General features: G+C 42.4%; 1 protein-coding gene across 7 annotated transcripts in view; it reads left to right on the top strand.

Annotated features, from left to right (window-relative positions):
• Positions 1-26,941, top strand: part of Rmdn2 (regulator of microtubule dynamics 2) — a 64,469-nt gene extending 37,528 nt beyond the window's left edge. For 6 of the 7 annotated variants that reach the window (XM_052746334.1, XM_052746335.1, XM_052746332.1 and 3 more), the window contains exons 6-12: positions 1,597-1,672; positions 2,549-2,626; positions 5,001-5,099; positions 8,194-8,247; positions 8,336-8,416; positions 9,862-9,911; positions 25,553-26,941. In XM_052746334.1, the coding sequence (XP_052602294.1) occupies positions 1,597-1,672; positions 2,549-2,626; positions 5,001-5,099; positions 8,194-8,247; positions 8,336-8,416; positions 9,862-9,911; positions 25,553-25,634 (520 nt within the window). In that variant the 3' untranslated portion in view covers positions 25,635-26,941. Of the gene's footprint in view, positions 1-1,596; positions 1,673-2,548; positions 2,627-5,000; positions 5,100-8,193; positions 8,248-8,335; positions 8,417-9,861; positions 10,391-25,552 lie in introns of those variants that run through there. The other variant, XM_052746338.1, reaches the window with a different exon arrangement.
• The last annotated feature ends 615 nt before the right edge of the window (positions 26,942-27,556 follow it).

The following is a 27,556-nucleotide window of genomic DNA, read 5'->3' on the forward strand; positions in this document are numbered from 1 at the left end:
TAGGATCCACCAGTAAATTCTATCACATATTTAAGGAAAAAAAAAAACACACCAGCTTTCTACAAGCTCTTCCAGAATTCCCTCTCTTTATCCCAGCACTATAATACTTCTAAAACAAGATGAAATATTACAAGAAAACTGGGGCCAGAATTTCATGAGCATTGCCATTTGCATTAGCATGCCCCGAAAATTTAAATACTTAGGTTTTTAAAAATGTACAAAATGTATACAGGATCTGTATGAGGAAAAGTGCAAAGCTGTGGTAAGGGATATGGAGAGCTAGTTCATGCTGTGGGTACACAGCCCCAGTATTGTCAAGGTATCAGTTTCCCCATTGTGGCTCTGAGATTCCGCACACCACCAGCCAAACATCCCATCGACTTATTTTGGGATATCATGAACATATTTTATATGATGAAACAAAAGACTCAAGTCAGTGCTGGAGGAGGAAACAAAGCTGAGGGGCAGTGGTCCTTGGCTTGAAGGCTTGGAACAGTAACCCAGGAGCAGCAGGGACCTGGCGACCTGCAGCCAAAGGGTCCAGATTTCACAAAGGAGGTTAAGAATGCTCTGGAACAGCACTCTTTTAATATCCAGCCTCTGGGTGCAGAAGAACAATATTAAGTCTCATTTAAAATGTGTGAGTAGTCATCTGTTATACTCTAGGTTCTCAGTCATTTCTACTAGGCTGGATCGACTGTTCCTCCTGCCTCTACTGTGGTGGATTCCAGTGGCCGTAAAGAGAACAATGTCACAGCCGAAAGGGACCACATTCCTGATCTCAATTATTATTACAATGCAATTCGGTAACAATCACACAATCTAAGCATAAGTTAATGTGTGTATTTTGCCTCAGGCAGCAGCATTCTGAAATCCTCTGAAGCCTTTCACAGACAGAAACGGGTGTGAAAAAAAAGTCCCTTCAATTTTTAAAGTAAATAAGCAAGTTGCTGAACACTGCACCCAGCCTGTAGTCAAATAACCATTTCTATACATTTTGTATGCCCAGTGGGGAAGAGAAATCCCTAGAAACACTCTTGTACTAATACACTGTTTCCAGCAGGAATCGAGAGAAATGGAAAATCTTTTCAAAGCATGCTGTAAGATTATCTTTAGTTTTATTTGGTTTTAATCATGAGAGTTGTTTTGTTTTCAATGACATTTAAGGAGGTCGGGAAAGTTTTAAAGAGGCATATTGGTTTTAATATGTTTTAAAATTTATAAATCTATTAACACATTTTTACCCAGTTTAGTGCATGATTAAACTTTCTCTGAGAGACCATCTGATGATGACATTGATGATGGCATCTGGCACTGGCTAAAACCTCCTGTTTGCCAGGCATTGTTGAAATCACATTATATTGGGTGGCTCATTTACCCTCACCACAGTGTGTATGGCACAGACAACAATAATGTGCGCATTTATGCCTGAAGAAGCTGACTTCACATTAATGTCAAATATCTAGTTATAGGGCCTTGCATCTATATCACCTCTTCTGTAAAATGTTGATGAGTGCTCTAGAAATATGTGTTATATGATAGTGGCGTTTGTTTACAATTTTACATGGCAGACACTGTTTTGTTTTTCCTTTCCAGGTATGCAGTTTTATGTGGTTATGTATCTGAGTTTGAGGGCTTGCAAAACAAAATTAACTGTGGACATCTATTCAAGGTATTTCTTGGAGTTCAGAATGTTCCATTTCACTAGCTGGCATGAGATTATTCAGCATGTTAAACTCTGGGGATTTATTTTGATGTTTCAACAACAGAAAATGAAACAGTTAATACTGTAACAAAAAGAATCAAACCATTTGGTTTGCTAAATATTATCCAAGAAGGTACAGGAACCCACATAGTAGGTGAGTGTTCGATTTTATTGGTCATGAACTCACTGACATCATAACATTTGACTGGGACTAGGCAGCCAACAGTCTCTACTGACTTCGGGGGCAGAAGTAGGGGATGTAGGGTCTAATCTAAAGCTTAAAGTTAGTTACCATGATGCGTGAACAAAATAAGCAACTTGTCTACATACCATGTACTGGTTGCTGTTGATTTTTGTGACCCAATAACTAATCTCTGACTCGGTAATTGTGGAGGGAGAAAATGGCTCTTCCTTGTATCCCAGCTCTGGGTACTCACTCTGACAGTGTCTAGGGAATCAATCCATGCCGCTCCAGCACTGCTGTTTTTCTTAAATTAAATCCTGCTTCACGCCGTCTTGTACAGATAAACTCGCTTCTGGGTCGATGTGTCTTCACTGGGAAAGTCTAGGACTCAAAGACGATTGACTTGGTCATATTCTAGTTTTACTGTGGCGCTGGGCTCTAGATTAAGCATGGTCTGCCTAGGGCACAGGCGCAGCTTTAGCTCCAGGTACGGGAATTTCAATTTTGAATTATAGCCAAGATTTAGTTGTGGTAGTGGTGAGGAATGGGGAAGTTGCTGAGACACTGTCAGACCACCTTGAGTTCCCTGGGCTTTGGCAAGGCTCCGTTCAGCAGTATCTGAAAGTAGGAGATGACTTTTCTGTGATTTTTTTTTCCAGGAGCATCTAGATATAGCCATCCAGCTCTTACCTGAAGAACCCTTTTTGTATTACCTCAAGGGAAGATATTGTTATACTGTAAGTTAATGCCTTTGCATAGAACTCTTGAATACGATGTGGGTATTTAATACATTTCCAATGGCTTACTCATAACTATTGCACATTAGAGAGCATTGTAAAATTAATTTTTAATGTATGACATGTATGTTTTGAAATTGAATATTAATTTTAAATTATAGTGTATATATTTTATCATTTATAAACTTACATTTTATATATACCTAGGTGTGTGTGTGTGTGTGTGTGTGTGTGTGTGTGTGTGTGTCTGTGTGTATACATTTTTTTCTTATCTTTCCATGGAATTGCAGAAGTCATACGTTGGGCCTCTTAGGTTGAGATCAGCTACCACACACATGTTGTATACAAGTGTACTACCATAGTTCTGTGGAAAGAAGATAAATACTATTTTTTTGTAGTGCTTGGGATCAAACTAGGACCACCTTACACATTCATCACTAATCTACAGTCCCAAAAGTTATCGTCAAACATGATACAGGCTAAGGTTCCTTCAAGGAACTTAAGGTGATGGGGTGTGAGATATTAAAATAGCTCAAATAAAGGCAACTGGTCAACCTAAGACCTGGTGTCCTAAATAACACTGTTAGCTTACAAAAGAGTTACAAAATGTAAAAGTGTATCCAAAAAGGTGCATGAAAAAGGTGCAGGGCTGGAATATACAATTTGTAAATAAGGAACCTTTTCATTAAGGCCAAAAGAGGATTGGGGAGGAGGAGTAGGCTCTCTCTTATTGAAGACCTGCTGTGTGCCACATGTGAATCTTATGCTTTATATTTCATATTGCACTTAATCTATTTTAAGATACAGTTATTTCTAGAGCTACAGAGTGTAACTGTAAAAATAAAAGGCTGCAATAACTGAAAGAATTTGTAAATTATTATGCCTCTAATATTAGCCTCAAAATTATAAAATAAAAATTGACCAAATTATGCAAATATACATATGTTTGCAATTTGACAAAATGCTGGTAGACTTTACATGCTACTTGATGGGATGTTGGGGGATAGAGTGGTATGTGGTTCGTGTGTGTATATGTGTATGTGTGTGCGTGCACAAACTCGTGTGCGCATATGGAGCCAACGGTTGGCATCAGATGTCTTCGCAGTAACTGGCCCGCCACCTTATGGTTCAAGACAAGGTCTCTCTCTGAATCGAGCTTACCAGTTCTACTAAACTGGCTGGCCAACAAGGGTCAGGGGCCTGTCTATGTCTATCCCACCCCCCAACCCCAATGCTGGACTTACAATCATGTCCTGCCCCATGCCTTTTACTTGGGTGCTGGCCACTGGGCACAGGTTCTTATGTGTGCACAGCAAGCCATCTTCCTGACCCCCAACCTGCCTTTACTGAAAATTAATAAATCAAGAATACAAAAAGTATTCATAGGTAAAGCACATAATAAGCATATTAAATTCCGTACTTAATAATGCATTGAAATGACTGGACTTCAGTTATACTCATCAATCTGATAAAAGCAATGTTAGGTAAAAAAAAAAATCACAAAAGGAAATACATAGTGCGATACAATTTTTACAAAGTTCAGAATAACAAAACTAAGCAAATCAATAAATAAAACTGTGTGAAATGCACATAGTTTTGTCAACATCAGGGATTGAACCCACAGCCTTACGTATGCTCAGTAAGTGCTATACCACAGAACTATATTCCTAGCTCCACAGGTATGTATTTCTTTTTACCAGAAGATGACTACCTAGAAATTGAAAGATGGGTTGAGAAGATCTTTGATGTCACTGGGAGGACAAGGGCGTCATCAGTGTCTTTAAGTAGCATTTCTGAAATACATGCCCGATATTCGTATTTGGGAACAGTGAACAAGTAAATGACAACATGAAATTGAATGATTACTGTTTTTTTTTTTATTGTCTGAGCATTCCATACATGCATATAGTTTGTTTTGTTCAAATCCACCCGTCCCTTTCTCTCCAACTCCTCTCCTATCCTCCCTTCCACTCTTCCCTCCCACCTTCAAATGCTGTCTTTCTTTTTGAACCCACTAAGTATGTGCATGGGTGTAGGGCCGTCCACTGGAACATCTCCTGGAGCATCTACTGGTCGCCTCTCAGAGTCCTGAGTAGTAAATAAGTAAATAATGCTCAGCCCTCTAAACTCCCTAGACTAGGAATTCTGATTTCATATCCATCTTTAAGAAGTGACTCAGGAGGCTAGTTGGTGGCAAGAGTAGGGGCAGGTCCTGTCGCTACTACATACTGTGATATATTAGTTGTGAGTATGTTTATTACCATGCGTTATGTATATGCACATAGATCCATATATGCTTACACATGTCGCTGGAGAGAGCATCCATTCAGAAGATGAATAGCTTCCTAAGAGTGCTGTTCCTTTGTATGTATAGGTCTCAAAACTCAGCTGGATTGAGAAAAAAATGGCTGCCACTCTGTTCGGACAAATACCATCATCAACGGTTCAGGAAGCTTTGCATAACTTTCTTAAGGTGCGTTTGTCTGTCATTGGAGTGTCATTCTGCTTCATCCGCAGCAGCCTCAGCTGGCCTGCTGCCAAGGAAATGGTTCTTTTCTCCATGGGCAGAGCTCTAACTGAAGCCCCGATTTGAATTGTAACCTTGACGGTGTTGCTCTTAAGTCTCTCAAGATTCAAGTTATGCTTCAAATATAAGCTTTCTGGATCTGAAATTATGCTCTTGGTCCTAGGAATGGCATATTAATTTTCTGTTTTGTTTTTGGTTGGTTGGTTGGTGGTTGGGTTTGTTTGTTTGTTTGTTTGTTTTTTGTTTTGTTTTGTTTAGACAGGGTTTCTCTCTGTAGCCCTGGCTGTCCTAGAACTCACTCTGTAGACCAGGCTGGCCTCAAACTCAAAGATCTTCTGCCTCCAGAGTGCTGAGAGTAAAAGCATATGCCACCACATCCTGCTGGCACACTGCTTCTTAAAAGAAATTCGGTAGCCTAAATTAAGGTATAGGCAGAGCAACCCTTACTACCAAATCTGAGAGCAAATAATTGAACTTGCTCCCAGCATTCCTCACGAGCCTGACACAGAACCAGCATAATCTTAAAAGGTTCTGTTGTGTGACTCTTCTGGGGAGATGGGGACAAATGTTCATTGGGACCCGACAGGAGGCTGACAACAAATTGAGTCTACCCAAGCAGAGCTGGGTGAGCCAGAGTTTATAGGGTTCCTTACAGGAGCATATGGGACTCCAGGCAGCTGCACCCCAGAACACCCCAGTGTGGGTGATGACTGGAGAAGCAGCCTCCCTAGAGTTCATCCAGCTTTCAGGCTACTCCACTCAACAGTCTTTTTTCCCGGCAACTGTTTCCTGCCTTGAAGCGGGGCCATGTGAGTCTCCTAACTCTCTGGGTTCCCTGAAATCTGGTTAAGGTCCCCGAGTTTCATGTGCCTCCTAAGTTTCCTTAGCTTCTTGAGTCTTGCAAGCCTCTCTCCTCCCTCCAGGAAAGGATGTTTCAGTTGGAGCAAATAGCTACCCAAGAGATGTGAAGAATTACCTTACCAATCGCTTTCTAAGTTGCAGACACTTCTATAGAGGGTCTTCAGGCATTAGATCAAACCAGTATTTTTATTCTTACTTTAGAGTGTATAATTGCTTTGCTGATACAACTTTGAACAAGTAAAGGTAGTTTTGTACACATCTAAGCATGCACTATATCCACCCATTAAACTAACTTACTCTGAAACCAGTTATACAATCCTGTAGTTACAAACTGAATGATCCACATCCAGAAACCTGCAACTAGAAATGCCTCCAATCTTGGAGCACCTTCCTGTCAGCTCTTAAAGTCTCAAACTCAGAGCATATGGGATTTCCAGTTTCCAGATTAGAAATGCCCACCTCGTGAGGTCTATGCACATGTTCCAGTTATTTTGTTGTTTCCTGGAGGGGTTGAAGGAGAGAGCACATGAGTAGATGTTATCTAGATAGGGTTTTCACAGAGCAAAGACAAGTCCTGAATGTCGAAGGAGGTGCAGTTGGACTGTCAGCCTGAGTCCTTCTTGGAATGGCTCAAGAAATACTCTTACCAGATGAGGAATATTGAGATGGAAGTGATTCGAAAAGAGAAACACGGGGCTGGAGAGATGGCTCAGCAGTTAAGAGCACTGACTGCTCTTTCAGAGGACCCAGGTTCAGTTCCCCGCATCCACATGACCGCTCACAACTGTCTGTAACTCCAGGATCTGGCACCCTTATACAGACACAGGCAGGCAAAACAGCGAAGCAAATGAAAGAAGAAAAGAGAAGCACCTGGCCAGCCAGAGTCTGTCAGTAGTGTGGATGCTCAAGAGCACGTGCAGAACTCGAGCCAGGATGGAAAGGATGACTTCTCATCTACTGACATCTGTGCTGTCTCCCTTCTGTGCCATGGCCGTACATTGTTTACCTGTCCATCTCAGTCTAACCTACAGACATATACACATATACAGGAGCAGGGTGTCCCTTGAGAGTGAAAACTGAGAACGAATTTAAATGTCTAACGGGAAGTACTGAATTTAATGATCGTATACCTGTAGTTTGAAATACAGCTTTTAGGAACAATGAAGCAGGTCTGTGTATGCTAACATGAAAATGTGTCTGTGGCTCCAGGAAGGGAAACACATATAGAAAATAGCCCCATTCTAGGTATTATTTTTCATAAACTAGTTACTTCTATTTCTATATCCAATGAATAGTCTTGTCGAATAACTGTTGAACAGTTGATAGTGTATTCCTGGAGCATGAAGTTGAAAATAAAATTAGAAAGGAGACACTTGGCTTTTTAAAATTTGTAAATAACTGAATCTCTAAAGTTCTGTAGGTATATCTCTCCCTTAGGTTCTGTGCCCCTCCAGGCTGGGGACTGGAGCCATGTTGGGAGCTCACATGCCTAGCCACCTTGGCAAAAGGTGGATCCAAGGCAAAGACTGACTTGGGTCCTTAGAAGAGATTTCTAGTACCCACTCTCCCAAGGAATTCTTATGCCCCAGAGATTAGAAACTGTGGATGAAAGAGTGAAGTTGGGGACATTAATAGTACCTGCACTGTCTGCTGCTGGGACTGGCTATTTCAAGGATCCTATATTTCTGTTAAAAGCCCCACACATGTTATTAAATCATGTGACATGTGTTCCTAAGCAATCGAGCCTAGGTCTATTAAAAGATGCTTGCCATGGGTTAACAGCTATGCTCTTCTCCTACTTCCTAAACAGACTGTGGAATGTATAGGACCTGTCCCGGGGAGAGTGGGCTGCCAAATGTTTTTGTTCTCAAAAGAAAAGATGAGAAAGAATAGCACAGTAAAACCAAAGGCGATGATTGTATGGGAACTAATCTCGTTGCTGGGAAAGCTTAATGACCATAATGGAAGCATCAATCCATTGTCATAGCTATCTTTAAAAACTGTGCTTCTACACAAAGATACTTAAACCAATAAAAGTATTCACACATGGAACAACCAAACTTCTTGTGACAGTTTGGCCACTGGTGTCTGATTTCTGGAACTGCGTCCTGTCTCACGATGACAGCATCCCTGTTATAACGTTGCCCATTATCCTCTTGTCTACTTTCTCTCCATCCAGGCTGAAGAATTGCAACCTGGTTATTCCATGTCCAACTACATGTTCGTGGCCAAGGTAAGGAAGAGGACTGCTTGAAGATGGCTGTGAGTGCATTACATTAAGTGTGGGTGGCCTCTCAGATGGACTTCTTTTTCTTTTCTAGTGTTACGTTGATCTTGAGGAATCTCAGGATGCCTGGAAATTCTGCAACTTGGCATTATTACTGCCTATTGTTACCAAAGAGGTAAGCCTAGACAGTGAGAGTGAGTGTGAGGGCCTCACCGGCACTGAGGTTCAATTATCATCTTTTTTAACCTTCCTTTGTGCTGTTCATTTTTTTTCTAAGTTGTAGACATACAGTCAGGGATTCAGTTCCCTTTATGTTGACAGCATAGGATAAAGTGATTTATATGTATAGCCACCTGTCTCTAAGTTTTCTTTCAGTCTGAAACAGACCCAGTGAGTGATTTTGCTAACTAGTTTATTCATTGCCCAACTCAAAGCGCCTTGAGTTACAGTGAGGATGCCCCACCGTTAGCTTGCTCCCTGCCTGGGAACTTTCTTAGCATCCCTCATCTTTCTTATGGCACCTGTAACGTCTCCTCTAATGACGTTATCCGTGAATGTGTCTTTGTCTCTCACCCAGGACGTTCTAAACCGGTCACACATCTGGTTGCTACTCAGACTGTTAGCCATTTGGTCTCTAGAGCCCAAATTAATGTGTATAAACAGCTTTACCGTCCAGGAATCCCAAACGGCAGCATTTCTATTACTTATGTGAGCATCTCTTCACTTTAAGGGGCCAATCACAGATCCTAAAAGACATTCTCTAAAACAGAAAATAAAAGGAATTCCTGTGTCTAAGGCAGTATATAAATGATTGCTGAATGAAATATTGTTGCATCAATAGCCTCACACTGTTTACCTAGCAACAGCGTTCAAGTTCAGCAGCCTGGAGTGTACTGAGAAGGTCAGATGGGAAAGAAAATACAATGCTTTGATTCACAGTGACAGAGGTATTAATATGAAGGATAAACTGTACTTTAAATTGCTATAATATTTTCAGATGACATTAATCACTCACGGGAGAGTTATCGCTAGTATAAGCTACCTGATAAAGTCAATAATGCAATGTCTAACATTTATGAAACATCATATGGTGACATGTTTGTATATGTCATCTATGCGTACATGGCTCTTCTGGGGTAATCTCAGGTAACCTCAAATCCTGCTGCTAGGATTATGATTTCACATCACTTAGAAAAGGCAGACAGCACTACATTAACATACTGGAAGAACCAGGGTGTCAGCCTACATGAAGACTCTCCCTTCCTCATCCCACTCCACATTTCACAGAGAAACACCTCCTTACATTAACTACGTTCTCCGTTCTCCTAGACTGAGCATTCTGCTCAGTCCTAAGGAATCAATAGTCTATTTGAATCCTTGTGTCAAGGCAGTATATGATGATTGCTGAATGAACTATTGGCTTCATCAGTAGCCTCACACTGTTGGCCTAGCAACAACGTTCAAGTTCAGTAGCCTGGAGTGTACTGAGAAGGCCCCAATAGGCTATTTATAACAGCCTTTCAAGAAATGCACCTACATCACAAATCGTCCATATCAAAGTACATAGAGTCTCGAGATCAATGTGTGACATTTCATTGTACATTTGTATTTTCTTTATAGGACAAGGACGCACACAAAGAGGTGAAAAAAATAATCTGTTCTTTGAAGAGGTAAATAAAAGAATTTATTCTTCGGTAATCCCAATACGGTCTTCTAGAGTTTACCAGAATTGTATTTTTATAATCCTGTTCTCCTTAATGTAAAGATTATGTGTCCTCATTTGATTTGAAGGTATCATCAATCATGCCTTCTGCAGCCGTTGCACTACAAAACAAACCATGTTATTTGGAAACAGTATTTAATGTTGGTGTGTCATGATCCCTAACCACGTATGCTTCATTTTTTTTATGTCAATAAACTACAGCCTTTAGAATATTTGTGTAACAAATACGTAAGTCAGTCTAATAAAATGCACCTTAGTGAATGTTATCATCACGTCAATAGACTTTATAAAATAAAATAATCTTATTCTTCAGGATGAAAATGTAAGCACTGGGCACAGTTGGTAGAAAAGGGAGAAAAAGGAAGTGTAGCTAATAATCAGAGAAATGTAAATAGAATTATAATAAAATACTGTTTTACTATCAAACTTGGAAGTTTTTTTCTTTTTTTCAGGAAATGGTCAAAATGATCAGTATTGCCATAAGATGAAATGTGTTTATACACTGTTAGTTGTGGTGGGGGGCGGTATTTTTGCTACAACCCTTGGGTTAACTATATCTAAGGCCTAAAAAATATATTAAGTCGAATCCTGTAATGTCACATCATAGAAATATCCTTAACGAGAAAGCACAGGTGAGTCATGTGTATTCCCAGCAACATAACAAGAGAACAGGTAATCATACTATAGCTTCACTACAGTAGAAATATTCTGAGATTAAGAAGGATTATATACTAGACATGGCGGCACACTCATTAATCCCATCACTCAGGAAAAGGAGGTATGGTCATGGGTCCTAGACTGGCCCACTTAAAAAGCAAGACCCTGTCTCAAAAACAAAAATACACACCCAAATATAAGATGTGACATGTTATAGGGAAAAGCAGGAAGATCATGAGTCCTACATGGACATAAAAGCAAGACTCTGTTTCTCGTGTGTGTGTGTGTGTGTGTGTGTGTGTGTGTGTGTATGTGTGTGTTTGTGTGTGTGTGTGTGTTTGTGTGTGTGTGTGTTTGTGTGTGTGTATGTGTGTGTGTTATAGGGAAATGCATAGAATATCTTGTGAATAAGACAAAAAGTTACATAGATGTGATGTCAGCTGTGTGAAAATATGCCAGGAAAGTATTAGTAGAAAATAAACTAAAATAATGCCAGTTTTATTTCTGTGAGTCTGTGTTTTATTTGCTTTATTTCCCAGTTTTTAGTAATAAACTAATACAATTTTTAAAAATTAAACTTAGTCATCAGTGATTGATAAAGATCCTCTGGTATCCTTTAACCACCCAAGAAATTAGAGGAAAACTTCAATTTCCTGTTCGCTCTCCCCAACACACACACACACACACACACACACACACACACACACACACATACACACACACACACACATTCCCAACCCCTCACTTAGAGATGCCAGCTAATCAAACGAGCTGTTTCTTCTAAGACAGTGGCCAGTTGAGGTACCAAATCATTCACTTTCCTCTCCAGATGACCTATCTGGTGGCTGGGGTAGGAAACCTGCAGGTCACTTCATGACTTTGCAAAGGCTACAGTGTTATTAATAGTGACTGTCAGGCTCTAAAGAGCTAAAAATAATAAATAATATTAATAATAATGTGCGAGTTGAGGCAGGCTGTTCCAGCTAGCAATACATTGTAACACGGCTTGCTCAATGGTCTTTTTTTTTTTTTTTTTTTTTTTTTTTGGTTTTTCGAGACAGGGTTTCTCTGTGTAGCTTTGCGCCTTTCCTGGAACTCACTTGGTAGTCCAGGCTGGCCTCGAACTCACAGAGATCTGCCTGGCTCTGCCTCCTGAGTGCTGGGATTAAAGGCGTGCGCCACCACCGCCCGGCCTCAATGGTCTTTTAATAAAAAACCTGGAGCCAGATATTGGGGTAAATGCTGAAAGATCAGAAAGACAAAGGAACAAGCCACTGCCACGTTTCACCTCGCCGACTCCATGAATCCTCTGACTTAATTAATGCCTCTGAGTCCTTAGCTGAAAGGCTTCCAGCCGAAAAGGGCTTTAGTTCCGGTCTCCTCACCCCTTACATACCTTTCTCTGCCCAGCCATATTACTTTCTTCCTGTTTCTGGGATGAAAGGCGTGTGATTCCCACTGGGTGGTGGTGGTGGTGGCGGCGGCGGCGGCGGCGGCGGCGGCGACGGCGGCGGCGGCGGCGGTGTGTGCCTTTAATCCCAGCACTCGGGAGGCAGAGTCAGGCAGATCTCTGTGAGTTCAAGGTCAGCCTGGTCTACAGAGCGAGATCCAGGACAGGCACCAAAACTGCATCGAGAAACCCTGTCTTGAAAAACAGCAACAACAACAACAAAGGGTGTGTGATTCCCAAGTACTGGGATTAAAGGTGTGTCCCACCACTGCCTGCCTCTGTTTCTCTCCTAGACTGAATCAATCTCACGTAATCCAGGGTGGCTTTGAACTCACAGAGATCCACACGGATCTCTGCCTCCCGAGTGCTAGGATTAAAGGTATGTGCCACCTCGGCCTGGCATCTTTGTTTAATCTAGTGGCTTGTTCTGTCCTCTGATCTTTAGGCAAATTTTATTAGGGTACACGGATATATCACCACAATAAATGGCATAAGGTTAGTCACATCATAAGCTTTGTGGAAACAGGTCTACAACTCCTAATAGAAAACAGTTTAGGGGCTTTTCTCTAAGGAATATGAGGAAGAGAAACAATGTCCTGGCAGGTAAAAGGAGGAATATGAAAAAGAGAAACTGTGTCCTGGCAGATAAAAGAGACTTAAGACTCTGGTCATAAGACCTAATGTTCATTTATTTTAACAAAATTCCTATGTGGTGCCTGCTGTCAATAAGTCTTCAATGGGCAAGTTGGTAGCCACTGGTCAGGTAATTAGTGTAGCAGTTTGTGAATAAGTCCTCGACCCAACAGCAGTTTGACACTCCTACGTGAGTCGTCGGAGTATTGGCGATTTCCCACCCATGTGCCAGTTTCTCCCAGAGTGTTAGCAGAAGGCCCCTCCCCACCATATTCACACCTCCAAATATTAGCGCTAAACCCAGGCTGTCTGCCCCCTCATGCACACACACACACACACACACACACACACACACACACACAATCCGGAGCACTCACATCTAGTCTGACTGCTGTCCTCTCCTCACCAAGCCATGTGATGTAAGACCATGAGATGGGACCAACTCAAGTCTCTGCATTCAATTTCTTTGCCTCGTAAAAGCTATTTTGCTTGCACGGCCAACCGCATTCATTACATAGAGAATATTCCAATCCCCTTCCAGGGAATGTCACACAAGTTCGTCTGTGTGGACTGCTAATTTTCTGTAGTTACTTCACTCACCACTCAGAATGCCCGACTTTGGCAGAGCCAGAACGCGTTCAGCATGCATGAGATGAGGGTCACTTCTGGTGGATCATTGAGGCCAGGGTAACGGGACCCACCCCCCCCATTAAAGAGGACATAGACACCCTCTGGCCTCTCAGGAGACTTCACATCCAGTGCCAGGAAGAGGGAGTTCAAACTCAGAACTTTGAATATCTCCCAAAGACACAAATCAAAACTGTATGTTACAATTTCTCACTAAACGCTATGGTCCCCTGACATGTTAATGATGTCCCTTTGGCCTGCAAGACAAATGGCCTTTGCTGTAATAGGAAAACTGAAGTCACTTTAGTTGTGCCCAAACGTTATATATAGCAAAGCTTTTCATTTTGTAATGTTCTTATAATTTTGAATTAGAAAGTGCATTAGTTAAAGCTGAAAGGGATCATAAATTCATCTTCTACACCAAACTCCCCCATTTTAACAATAAATAGCGTATGCTCTGATGTAGGAGGAACACAGTTGGGGCCAGAGAATTGGACTGGCCAAGTCAGGACTGGGATCCAGATCTCGGGATCTCATGTATTCTCAAATCCGCCTTGAGCCTAGGGCTGTTTACATGTCATGGTTGGAGTCCAGTGTCTGGCATAGAATGAGCCCTCTGAGAACGGTAACTTGCATGGTGATTAATAACTCCTCCCAAGTTGTTCGTCCTGTATCAATTCATTTTATACGCCAGTGGTTCTCAACCTTCCTGACGCTGGGACCCTTTAATACAGTTCCTCATGATGTGGTGACCCCCAGCCATAAAACTGTTTTGCTGCTACTTCAGAACTGTAATGTTGTTACTGTTATGAATCGTAATGCAAATATCTGATATGTAAACCCCCAAACGACCCATAGGCTGAGAACAGCTATTGTACACCAACTCGATGAAGAGAGGGCATTTGATTTTTACCCCTGTCTATATCATGGACACCAGAACATAAGACACAAACTGCCATGCCCTGAACAGTGGTGGAGTCTGGAAGCAGGGAATGAACCAGGGCCCATGCTGTGGTCCCAGCCACTGCGTACTCCTGTTGGTAAATGGGAGGGGAGGAGGGAGACAGGGACGGGGACGGAAGTGGAGGAAGCAAAAGACAGAAAGTAGCAAGAAGCCACTGAAAAGGGAAGGAGAGAAAAGAGAGGTGTGGAAGAGAAAGTGTAAAGAAAAGCCTTTTTTATATTAGCACGTGTTCTCTAGTTTTATATCACAGGTTTCTGATAACTAATCATATACTCTTCTAATACATTAAATCTTTCTCATGTGCTGACCTTAACCCCCTCCCCTAGATAAGGGGAGAGGATAGTGAAGCTTAATTGAATGGCGTGCCCTATTTTATCTGTGGTACAGGAAGAACCTCAGTGTAGACGTAATAGCTTATTAATTGTGATGAACGAGACTCTTTCTTTCACGATGACAAAGTGGGTTTTAGAAACAAGTAAAGTTGTTAATCTTGATGTTCTGTGACCTTGGGTCTCCTCAGCATGTATTTTGCTTCAGGTCCTGCAGCCAAATCATTAAGGATGAGTTTTTAAAACAGCCTTAATTGAGATGTTATTGACCTACAATTAATTGCATATATTTGCCATGTATCATCTGACGCATTTTGACACATGTGTGTACGTGTGTATACCCATGAGGTCTCCGGCACAATCAAGAGCATTTCTTTATCCTTTAACTCTGGTCCATGTCCTTCCTCTGCAGTCTTTCCCTCCTGCCTGTCTCTGCTCCCTGCTGCAGCCACACACCACCACCCATCTGCTGGCTGCCGCTGTAGAATGAGTCCTGGGAGAACATACAAATCAGAAGTAGAAAAAGAATGAGCAGCTACATGTCACATAGCGGGTGAATCTCACATTAATTATGCCTAAAGAAGTCAGACAGAAAGAGATCCATAATGTATGTTTACATAAGAGTCTACAGAACTCCATCTACAGCGACACCTTCTTTATACGATGGAAGCTAGCCAGCGGGAAGGAAGTTTCCCCAGTCAGTTCAGTATTGATTTCTCCATCCTGCAACTGGACCCTATAGGGACTTCAGCAGTAGGCTCTTATCTGTGGGGAGCAATCAATGACAATAGCCTGGCCTTTCTGGAGACCTCTGGGGCCTGAGCAGTCACTACAGGAGATGTCCTATGCCTGACTCTTGTTTAAAAACTCTGGAACAGCAATGTCCACCCACCCTCCTTTTAAACTCCTTTTTAAAAAATCATGACATAGACTTTTAGGGCTTTTACTTTCTCTCCAAGTGTCTCATATCACACAAGTTTTGATACGCTGTATTTTCACCTTTATCAATGGAAGATAATTTTTTTAATTTCTGTTTTGATTTCTTCTTTGACGCATGAGTTATTTAGAAATCTGTTCAGTTGTTTTTTGTTTTGTTTTGTTTTTTTAATTTGGGGATTTTGCAACGGTCTCTCCGCTGTGGGTTTCAATTCCACTGTGATCAGAAAACGTATTTTGTCTGTCATTGAGACTCTATGGTACAAATAGTCTCTATTTTGGTTAACAGTCAGTGTACGCTTAAAAAGAATATGTACTCCTTTTTTGGGAGAGAAAATTTCTGTGCTGTTCAGACTAGTCTCAAGCTCTAGCTAAGTGATCTGCCTGCCTCAGCCTCCTGAGTAGCTGGGCCTGTAAATATACCACCATTGTTGGCAGATAATATCTTCTTTATAGCTCAATTATGTCAAGTTGGATAATAGTGTCACCAAATCTTTTAATTCCTTTGGTCTTCACTGCTTTGTCAAGCCAGCAGAATTGGGTCCCCCCTCCCCAGAAGGCCTGGAAACTCTCAAAGCAGTGAGTCAGGGCAACTGTAGGGCTCATCTTGCTGCCCAACTCTCAGGGATCGCTTCTCTCCTTCTCTTCTGTCCAGTAGCTTAAAACCAATCCTGCCCGTGCTCTGTCCATGTGGAGAGCCACACGGTTGGGGGGGGGGGAGCTTTGGGAAGATGCCCCATGGTATACAAACACTCATCGGCCTTTCTAGTCCCACAAACAATTGCTTGGTCTACATAGCGAACTCAAGAGTGTCACATTGCCTTGTTCTACAAGCTTCTGTAATGTTTCATTTGTGTCCACTTTGTAAAATAAAACAACCAAATCACCTGTGAAGTTGGACTTTGGTTAGAGCTGAGATAACTCTTGTGTTGAAACAGTGTCCTTGCTCTTGGCGATAACATTAATTGCCAATGAGGAGTTAAGTCTTTCCTCCACCACCCTTGAGCCTTTCATGTTGGTTCCTCTGAACCAGTTTAAAGTTCGACTACCTAATTTAAGACAAGGAAAATCATCTGCTGGAAACTACTGCGTTAGAAGCTACTAATGTCACATAACTGGGACTCCAGCAGAGCCCTAATTGGACAGTCCCTTCCAGCCGGGGAGAATGGCCCTGCCCTGTTGGATACAGAATGTGTCTGGCTTGCATAATTTTTTTGAAGGTCTCGGTCATAAAGATAGCAACTTTACAGCCGAGTCATGAATTGCTTTCATTCTTTGTTTGAAATATATTTTATTCCCCTTGTTTCCTTTTGTTCTGGGAGCTCAGGATTCCTTGCAATTATAATTAAAGATTTGTTGAACTAATATTAAAAGATCATCCAAACACTGATCCAAACTTTAGGGGTACCTGAAGCTTATACGATTTTTAGAATTTTTAATAGAAAAATACTAGAAAGGCAAATACAAAATTAGCTTTGAAAGCCACTATGTATTTACAATGCAAAAGATAGTCCAAGAAATTATAAAATTTCAAAAGCTGAAAATAAAATAACGATCATAAAAATCCAGAAAAAAGTAACACTTTATTATTATTATTAACTGAATGGCATAGCTTTGTCATATTTCAACATTTCGCCATATACTCTTTGTTCATGTTATTGTATGGCACTAAATTTTTCAATGTCCTTGGTCTTTCCCCTAGCATTATGAAGTAACATTTATATTTTGTTGCAGATAATATAGAAAAGCTCCTCTCAGACCCACTTCACATTTGCAGTGACGTGTGGTAAAACTTCTCAGTGTCCCTTCTTCCTAAAGTGATCCCTCTGGGAACTCCAGCCCCTTGAATGCCTTAGGCTGCCGGAACAATGGGACCAGCTCTGGGGTGGGGCTCTGTCCTTCCAGAACCCACCCACCCCCATCTTACCTGCAGCCATGCAGGGTCCCCAGGAATCCTTGAAGCCTGAGTCATGGTAGAGCCTCTTAGCAGGGAAGCAAGATCTTGACTTTAGAAGTCAAAATCAGAATCTGAAGCTCAATGTAAACCTCCAAAAACAGTCTGTTACTGCTGATGCGGAAGTTTCATACTAACCATCTTAAGCAGCAAATCCTATAGGATGTGTAGGAAACCCCATACACACACCGTCCTCCTTTCCTCTCCCAGCCTTCCTCCTGAAGCTTCCTCCTTGGGAGGATAATGAATAACAGACCGATACCAATATCTCGTGGTCTTTTCCCTGTTATCTACCGCTTAAAGGCCAAGCCAACCGTACCCCATGCTCCTGCCCCACCTGCCCTTCCAACAGACCTCCAGCTTTGCATCATTATGCCCACACTGTCTGCATGTCAGACAGACTGGATTGGTCTTTACTCAAGAGCTTTCTGATATTCCTGCCGGACTGCTTGGTTTTATTCCCTATGAGAATAAATGCCCCCTTCTCTAGACTGCCCATGGTAATCAAAGCCTAGCTTGGTGATGAAAGGTCCTCCAGAAAACCCATGACCCATGTCATCAGCTGTGATCTTACCCACCCCAATGCCAGAACACTTTTCTGTGTCTTAAGCCCAACCAACTTCAGCAGGGTGACAACCAAGGTCCTGTGTCACTTAGGTATGTCGCTCCTGACACTATGTGCTCAATTAACATTAGTGAAACCAAATAAACCAAAGCCAGGGTGCTAAAAGGGAACGTGGAGAGCCACTGCTGTCCCTGGCTGTGGTGTGATGGGAGAAGGGGCAGAGAACAGGCACAGAGGAAGAGACAGTCCAGGGCAAGGCGAGAACAGATGGGACTAGAGGCCAAGCAAGAGACAGCAAAGCTGAGATGAGTTCAAGGTGAGCTTTCAACCCATGACATCTAGTAATACAGCCCAACTTTTATAGGATAGGCTAAGAAAATGATTATGGGAAGGTGGCGGGGAACCGGCTGGAACAAAACTTAGATTTCATGATGTCGTATACCTAGTTCATGTAAGTAGGAAACCAGAGCCAGGGACCTGATTTCCAACACTGGTTTGTGTAGCTAGAGTTTTCCTGCCTGGCCCACAGTCAGGACAAATCTCTCTCACCTGCCAGTTCCACAGCCGCTCAGACCCGACCAAGTAAACACAGAGACTTATATTGGTTACAAACTGTATGGCCGTGGCAGGCTTCTTGCTAACTGTTCCTACAGCTCAAATTAATCCATCTCCATTAATCTATACCTTGCCACATGGCTCGTGGCTTACCGGTATCTTCACATGCTGTTTCTCATCGTGGCAGCTGGCAGTGTCTCTCTGACTCAGTCTTCCACTTCCCAGCTTTATTCTCCTCCTTGCCCCGCCTACACTTCCTGCCTAGCCAATGGCCAATCAGTGTTTTATTTATTGACTAATCAGCAACACATTTGCCATACAGAACATCCCACAGCACTTCCCCTTTTCTTTTTTTTTTTCAAAAAGGAAGGTTTTAACCTTAACAAAGTAAAATTACATATAATTTGGGAATTTGGGCGTAGCTTCTCTTACTACTTCCTGCTGGAGGGGGGCTCTGTATCTTATGGGGATACAAAGAAAATTTTAGGATTATGGAATAGTCCATGAGGGTGTATCGTCTGAGCCAGTTTCCTTCAAACCATTCTGGATGTTGGATCATCTGGGCCATGGTGTCATCCGAGACCTTTCAGGGGATCTTGGCTGATCAAACCTGATGTATCTTAATCTGGAACAAATCCATAGCCTCTGGCTTTCTGTGGGAACAAAAGCAGAGTCTCCTTTCCAAAGCAACATATCCTTATATCCAAATTTTGAAGTCAAGGTACCTTTAAAATATACATTTTGGCATAACTCAACAGCTTTTACAATCAAATGTTTTTCTGCAGTTAAAAATCCCAAAGACAACACAATCCAGATTCTCTGTGTAATATTCATCTTTACGTGGCTTATTTTATATATTAATTTTACTGTCTCTTTAAAGACTTCATTTTTTAAAACTATGTATTTCTTTCTATAACTGTATATATCACCTTTTTTTGTCTCTTTCAAGCCTACGTATATTTTACACACATTGTAACTATTACATCTGAATCTGTCTTATTGTGAATCTATTGCTTTAAACTGCAGCAGCTGTGGCTGCTGGCTCCGCCCACCTCAGCTTCCCAACATGGCTACGTTTACCACCAGCTCTGGGAGCTATAAGTGGGTCTATGCTTTTATCCAAGCAGTGTGTAGTCCAGAAACCTCTTTTTTTGTTTTGTACTAGCAAAAGCTAAATCCACCACGCAGCTTAATGTGCCACTTGCAGAGGCCTCTTTCCTGCCACACTGCAGATCGAGCACACACGCTAGGAACCCACCAGTAGCTCAAACCGGCAGCTGCCGCTCATTTGAGAGAGACAATTAGGAACTGTTTTTAGCTCCGTTTTAGAATCTTTTCTCAGGTTTTAGGTGGAAATTCTTGCCACCACGTTGGACGCCATCTGTAACTAGAGTTTTCCTGCCTGGCCCACAGTCAGGACAAACTCTCTCACCTGCCAGTCCCACAGCCCCTCAGACCCGACCAAGTAAACACAGAGACTGATATTGGTTACAAACTGTATGGCCATGGCAGGCTTCTTGCTAACTGTTCCTACAGCTCAAATTAATCCATCTCCATTAATCTATACCTTGCCACATGGCTCGTGGCTTACCGGCATCTTCACATGCTGTTTGTCATGGCGGTGGCTGGCAGTGTCTCTCTGACTCAGCCTTTATTCACAGTTCTGTAGCTTTATTCTCCTCCTTGTCCTGCCTACACTTCCTGCCTAGCCAATGGCCAATCAGTGTTTTATTTATTGACTAATCAGCAACACATTTGCCATAGAGAACATCCAACAGCAGGTTTGGCCAGCACTGACATAAATCGATTCCGAGCTGTATATTCCATTTCAACCCACCTTGGATTAGTATCCTTGGAGATTACATCTATTTCCCTTTACTTTGTTTCTACTTTTCTCAAAATTAAAGCCGCTAAAAACAATGGACAAGAAAAAAGGACTCTCAAAATTTATATCATTGTGAACTTAGCCACGAGTATAACAAGTGTCTCCCATGGGAGTGGGAGGAAATGGGGAGGTGGTTCATTGGAAAGGAAAACAGGCATTTAAGGGGACCTTTAAAAAGAGAACTTGGTGGCCGTAGGAGATAACATCAGGGGAATGGCCCAGAAGGTGTCTACCGCTTAGGGAACAACTCGATTGTCCCTGATAGGGGCAATTTCTCCATGAGATGTTTCTCAGCTACACTCTCTGTCCCTTTTCATTTCGCATAAACATGTAAATTTTCACTGCTACAGAACTGTGATTTACACTTCATAGCATGCTTGAGATTACGCTCTGTCTAATACTTACAAAATCCCCACCCAAACATGCCCTGAATTATCCAGAGAAACTTAGGAGCAAGGGAGAAGTTTACTTGAGTTCTCCCTAACCCATTCAGCTAAGGGTGGTTGCTGCACCCCATTTCTTTACAAAGAACAACTTGCTGGGTATGGTATCTCCACATCATCCCCTGACCTTCCTCTGGGTTACTAGGCTAGACATACTTTCAGAGTAGAGCTTCTTCAGGATGCACAGAGCCAATGAGGAATGTGTGACTCCAGATAGCTAGATCTCAGTGTAAGGTCTTGTCCCAGGGAGAGCTGATAAGTTGGGTCAGTTCCTAAAAGAGCCATTCTACAAAGTAGTTTATGTACCACAATGGCTCTGCCTATGACTCACTCCATATTTTTATTAGTAATTTTGGGGACCAGTGGCACACTGCGGGTCAGTACCTCAAGGAGTTCTCTCAAGTGAGTGCTGTCTCTGATTTTCTCAAAATTCAAATTTTTTTATATTAAATGTATTGAGCTGTAGATTATATACAGAAAAATGCTGATTGTATTGTTTTAATTGTACTGTCTGATGAAGTCTGAAAAATTCACCTGCAGTGTAATCCCCGCCACAATTAAGGTGTAAAATATTCAGTTCCTTTTCCTCTCTCCCACTCCCACCTCCATCCCAGACCCACCTAACCACTGATCTATCCCTCTAGGCTCCTTGTTTTCTATAAGAATGGAATCATGTGTGCACTCCTAAACATGGCTCTTTTGCTGAGAACGTTTTTGAGATTTATATAAGATAGAGAGATGTGTAATTTTTACTCTGTTTTGCGGGACATTTCTAGCTAGAAACCACCAAATTTGTTTCACCCGTGTGGGGTGACTTGAGGTTTGGAGTTATGAAAAGCTGACTTGAAATTTTCATGCACTGGCCTTTCGGCAAATTTAAGTTTTTGTTGTTGTTGTTGTTTGGTTGTTTGGTTGGTTGGTTGGTTGGTTGGGTTTTCGGCAGACTTTTTATTATTATTATTGTTTTAAGTGAATAAGCAGAAGAGAGTGAAAAGTTCGATGGGGTGCTGTTGTTCCCCAGAATGAGTATGCACTACTAACTTCATGAAAAGTTGCCAAACTACTTTTCAAATACTTGCACGGTTTTGCACTCTCATCAGAAAGGCGTGCCTTCTGGTTACTCCACACGCTCCCCGCCTCTTGGCGTTGTCCATTTCCGTCTTTAATCTTACACATTGTAGTGGCTGCGCCTGCGCCTCCCTGTCCTTTCCTGCACACGCTCCTGGTTGCCGGTGCCGAACACCTTCCCCTGGGCTCTAGGCATCTTCCTCCTTGACTGTTATGCAGGCGAGTTCAAGGTCACCAATTCTGACGAATTCTGCAGCCACTAGAGCGGTCCGAGCATCCTTGTTGGTTACGAGAAAGCTGTTGTGTTTTTCTCGACGTTACACTCTCGTCGGTATGTTAACTAGCAGCTCCTCTTTCCCTTCCAGCATAGGTTGAGATTACCAAACAAGATCTTTAAAGGTCTTGGTTGTAAGGAAATGGAGCCTGTGACACCAAATGTTCCCATTCAGCCAAATGCACAGGAACCCCCTTGATGCAATCCCATCAGCCAGTTCGTTCTGTGACTTCTCCCAACACTCTCGAGACTTCTTGTTTTGTGATTCTGTCACGAGTCTTGCTGAATTGTTACCTCATCCATAGGGACATGTATTCATTCCCTAGATGTTAAAAAGACAACTCAGTTTACCTCGATTATATGCTCTATGCTGACTGAAAAGTACTTTTAAGGTTGATCTTGCCCTTTTCCTTTTGAGAGAGTCAGTCTAGGGTAAAATATGTTCTACACTTCCAAGCAGTCATTTCATGGGAACCCAAAAATTTCATCCCTAGGACACTACGAGATTCCTCCTCCAGCCTCCTGCCCTTGTTAACGATATAAAAACAAACTTCGTCTGGCCCTTATCTCCATGGACTAGTCAGAGTATTGTTTTGAGTTTTCCACTGCATCTGTTAATTTTAAAAGAACACATGTCTCGGTTCAGTAAAAATCTATAGAAACCCACATAAAAGGAATTCTGAATTGAGATGTTTATGCCTCCAGCTCTCTTTTTCCTTTTTAATGATAGTGAAGAATCCTAACGTTTCTTTACTTTTTAGAACCTCCTTGGGGCTGCTCTGGCAGGGGAGCTGACAGGAAGTGTCCACTGTGCTGAAGCTAGGCAGTGGGTCTTCATGAGGTCTGAATGCCTCCCATCCTTGGCCTGATCTGCCTGCAGATGCATCAGCTTCTACCCCGTCACTGCCAAAAAGAACTTATTTCAGCCAGGACACTATTTATGCTAGACATGATTTGCAAAGGCTAGGCCCAGGCTGGACTGTCCAACCCTACACCGTAACAATGCCACACTTTGGCGGCTAAATAGCAAGGCTAATGAGTTCTGGGAAATTCAGTTCTAGCTGCTTCCTTGGAACTGTCGGAGAGAGAGGAAGAAAGCTGGGGCATAAAACTCAGACTTTTTCAGAGGAGAACTTAGGCCTTCCAGTGACTGATTCTCAATAGACTTTCTATCCACCAGTAAAATAACCAATAGTGATAAATCATCCAGAAGCAGTCAAGATCCCAAAAGATATTCTGCATTGTCAAAAAAAGATTAAATTGTAGGTGATAATTAAAATATTGTAGTATGGCACTATGTAATAATTCTATTAAAATGTTCTAAACCCACATCCTCCAAAATTTATTTGTTTTTGTTTTTTTGTTTTGTTTTTTTCTGAGACAAGGTCACACAATGTAGACCAAGCTGGCCTTAAACTCAAACTTCTCTTGTCTAGGTTCCTGAGTACTGGTTTTATAGATGTGTGCTACTGTACTCAACTTCTAAATATTTTTAATTTGCATTTTACTTATTATTATTAATTATTATTATTATGTTTAAGTGCAGATGTATGTATGCCATAGTGCGTGTGTGTGTGTGTGTGTGTGTGTGTGTGGTAAGTCAGAAGGCAACTTTATGGAGTTGGTTCTCCCTTTCCACTTCCACACATAGATTCCAGGGTCAAACTTAAGTCTTGGGGCTTATACAGTGTCAGAACACGATCCAGGAATGGAGTCATGTAAGGAGAATTGTGAGTGCTTGCGAGAACACCCCAAGGAAACAAGACAAGAGTCTTGTGGCCTCAGTTTCTTCAAAACACCAAGTTGGTCTTGCAATGTGTTTACATGCCTCTCCCAGGAGTAGCAGACAATAGTGAGTTTACTTCAGATTACTCCTTATTGCTTGCTGCTGCCCCTCAATTAAAGGTTTAAACTATCCTTTCTATGCCTTTATGGAAAAACGTGTTTTTGCCATATGGCACCTGTCCTTGTGGTTGTCTACAGCTTGAACGCATGAGAACTTTATCCGTGTGACCTTTTTTAACCCTCAGAGTATAAATTGTCGGAGACTCTGAGTTAAGTTGGCTGCTACAAGGGCCTCATGTATCAGCTCCCTTCTCCCAGGTCCCACCGCCTTTTGAGTGGTGACAGCAAGTGCTTTGGTTGGCTAAGCCATCTTGCTGGCCGTCCGGATTCCAAATCTATTGATGTTTAATTTAAAACATTAGCATTCCCCGACACATTTAGATTTGTGTAGTTATATTAATACCGTACTAAAATGTTCATGAGAAAATAGGCACAAACATGAAACCGGTTGGGGGTAGGAAGATAATTCAGTTGGTAAAATGCTTGCTATACAAGTGTGGGGATCTGAGTTCAGATCGCCAGCCCCCCCATGTAAAAAGCCCAGAATTAGCAGTGCACGCCTGTAATCCTTGCACTGGAGAGACAGAGAAAAACTGGATCCCTGGAGCTCTCTGGCCAGCTAGCCTAGAAGAATCAGTAAGCCTCAGGTTCGGTAGAGACCTTGCTTAAAAATATGTGACGAGTATGAGGAAGATCCCCACCATTAACCTCTGGCATCCACATGCGCATGCACACACACACACACACACACACACACACACACACACACACACACACACACACACACAGAGGAGCAAAAAAAAAAAAAAGGGAGAGAGAGAGAGAAAAAAAAAACATCTCATAGAATAAAAGAACCCGATCTTTTAAAATGCTTCATGAGAAAATAAACAGATATCTCCTTAATTCACCATGCTTAAGAACAAAACCTTGAGAAGCACTGAAGTCAGGTACTGAATGTGGCGGCCCTGACACCACTGTCGCTTCATAATGTCCTAGAGCTATTGGTTCTAACGAGCAAAACAACTCACGACGTAGAGGATACCACTATATAGAGTGCGATGAACACCATTCTGGCACTGGTGAACTTGTATGTGTGGGAAACCTGACTGCCAAAACTGTTTTCAACTATAAAAGGATTCATTAGTAACGTGTCGAAATAGTAGCCATCGCAAACAGACGGCGGCCAGTTAGAAGACAGCCCGGTGTCTAATGCCTTGTTTAGCACAACCTAAACAAAATCAAATGTCTGGGAATAAACAACAGGTTGGTAAAAACGGAAGGACTCCAAAGGTTTCAACGAACAGAAAGACGCACTATATTTTGACAAGAAAGACGGCATTCCGTAGACTATGCGTGCCCTGCGATTTCAAAGCAAGAACTAACCAAGACCGTTTTTGTTTAAGTTTCAGGCGGAAAACACACAGGAAGAGTCGTGAGCACACCGACAATGTCAAGTCAAAGAATGTGGCCACCACGAAAGACTAGATAGTGAAAATAAAGCGTGCAAAACTGTAGTCCTCAAAGACACACTGTGGACGGACGGATGTGTTGATGAGATAGGACAGAAAGCCTTTGTTTGTATGTGTATGCTCAAATGCACACGCTAATTTAGCATACGGTAAAAGTGGTATGTGAAAGAACTGTCCAAAGAGTAAGGTCTTGGGGCATTGGGGCGAGGTGGAAGAGAGAGCTAGAGCAAGCTACAAGATTGTTAAGCAACTGGTTCAGATCTTGTTTATTCAGAAAGAGCCAGGAGTAGCTCACACATTCCCCTGCCACCATGATGTTCACAGGTCCACTGGGGAGCAGTGTCTTAGCTGTGTCTTACTCCTTACGTCTCAAGCATTCCTATCTGTATCACAACACAGCAACAATAACGTGTTGCAAGCATATACAGTACAGTGGCCGATCAACAGAGGTGATGGGTACATGTAATGGCGCTGAACACAGCAGCAGAAAAAACGCCAACTAGGAAGGATATCCAGACTTAAGAGAAACGAGGATGCGGGGGGTGGGGGGGGATGAAGAGGATAGCCTAGCTTGACATGCTCGCAGGACCCTTCTAGGTATGGCTCGACTTGAAGATACAGGAATGCCTATGCTAGAGAACGATGGAGACTCATCACAGAAATGCCTGATTTTCATCGGAGAGGAGCAGGACATCCCCACAGTAGCACCACCCAAGGGCACATAGGCATGGTTCTGCATGCTCGCAAGCAAGCCTTGGGCCTCTTGCTGCCAGCTCTCAGGGTGCACATAACATTAAGTGACAAACCCCAGTAGGTGCCCAAACAATAACTGTTCGCTTAGAGTTGAGCTTTGTTTGTGACCAGCGCTCACTTCACTCTCCACACCTTTTCCTTCCATGGGAGCCCTGAGTGGCATGGACTAGACAGACCCAGTATCTGTTCCCATATTTTTTTGTCAAAGAAAGTTAAGGCTGAGAGCCGTAGACTGATTGATTGGCATCTTCTTGATGCCCTGTCCGAGTGCACAAACCTCCTGCTCCATTTGCATTCCTATTGGCAGGCGGTGATGATAGGCATTGAACTAAGCCAGTCCAGGCAGCAGTGCCCACGACGTTCCTGGATGTAGCCCTCACATCAAAGCTCAGCAGGTCTGGGAACAGCACAGGAGATGAACTCTTAGGTTCCTGCTATGCAGAAACAGGGCCAGGGGTAGGCAGTATTGAGCTGACAGACACAGGGTTGTCTGCTGAAGTCTGATGAGACAGCAGCCTGGCCAAGATGTTACTGTACTGACTGGTACAAGGATAATCAAGGCTGCCTAGCAAATGCTGCTTGTCTATTTGGGTGGGTGGGTGGGGATATGTAGAATTAAGAGTATAGAACATAGGAACATGTCTGCTTTGTCACTAGGGTCCATCCGTCTCCTAGAAATATGGGCTTCTAGGGAATGGCAGCCTGGTTGGTATAAAGAAGAAAGGGCCACAGTAGACTGGAACCTTGCATATTGTAACTGAAAGTTTTCCTGTGTCCCACCCAGTCTGCAGCCCAAGTAAAATCTGCTCAGACCCAAGTAAACACACAGAGGCTTACATTAATTACAAACGCTCAGCCATTAGCTCAGGCTAACTACTGACTAGTTCTTATACTTAAACTCAGCCCATTTCTGTTAATCTATATGTCACCACATTTTCCATGGCTTTACCTATGTGCCATTACATGCTGCTCCCTGGACGGCAGGCTGGTGTCTCCTGACGCAACCTTCCTGTTCCCAGAATTCTCCTTGTCTGTTTATCCTGCCTATAGCATATGATACCTGGATGAACTTGAGTAAGTGACTCTTCAGCTCTCTGAAAAGTGGGGATACAAATCTCTACCATGAAGGACTTTGTTAAAAGAGTAAATAAGTGTGCATAAAATAATTGGCACCTTCAAATGGGT

Source organism: Peromyscus californicus, unplaced genomic scaffold, assembly GCF_007827085.1.
Source record: "Peromyscus californicus insignis strain IS unplaced genomic scaffold, ASM782708v3 Scaffold_1__1_contigs__length_55948999, whole genome shotgun sequence".
Classification (NCBI taxonomy): Eukaryota; Metazoa; Chordata; class Mammalia; order Rodentia; family Cricetidae; genus Peromyscus; species Peromyscus californicus.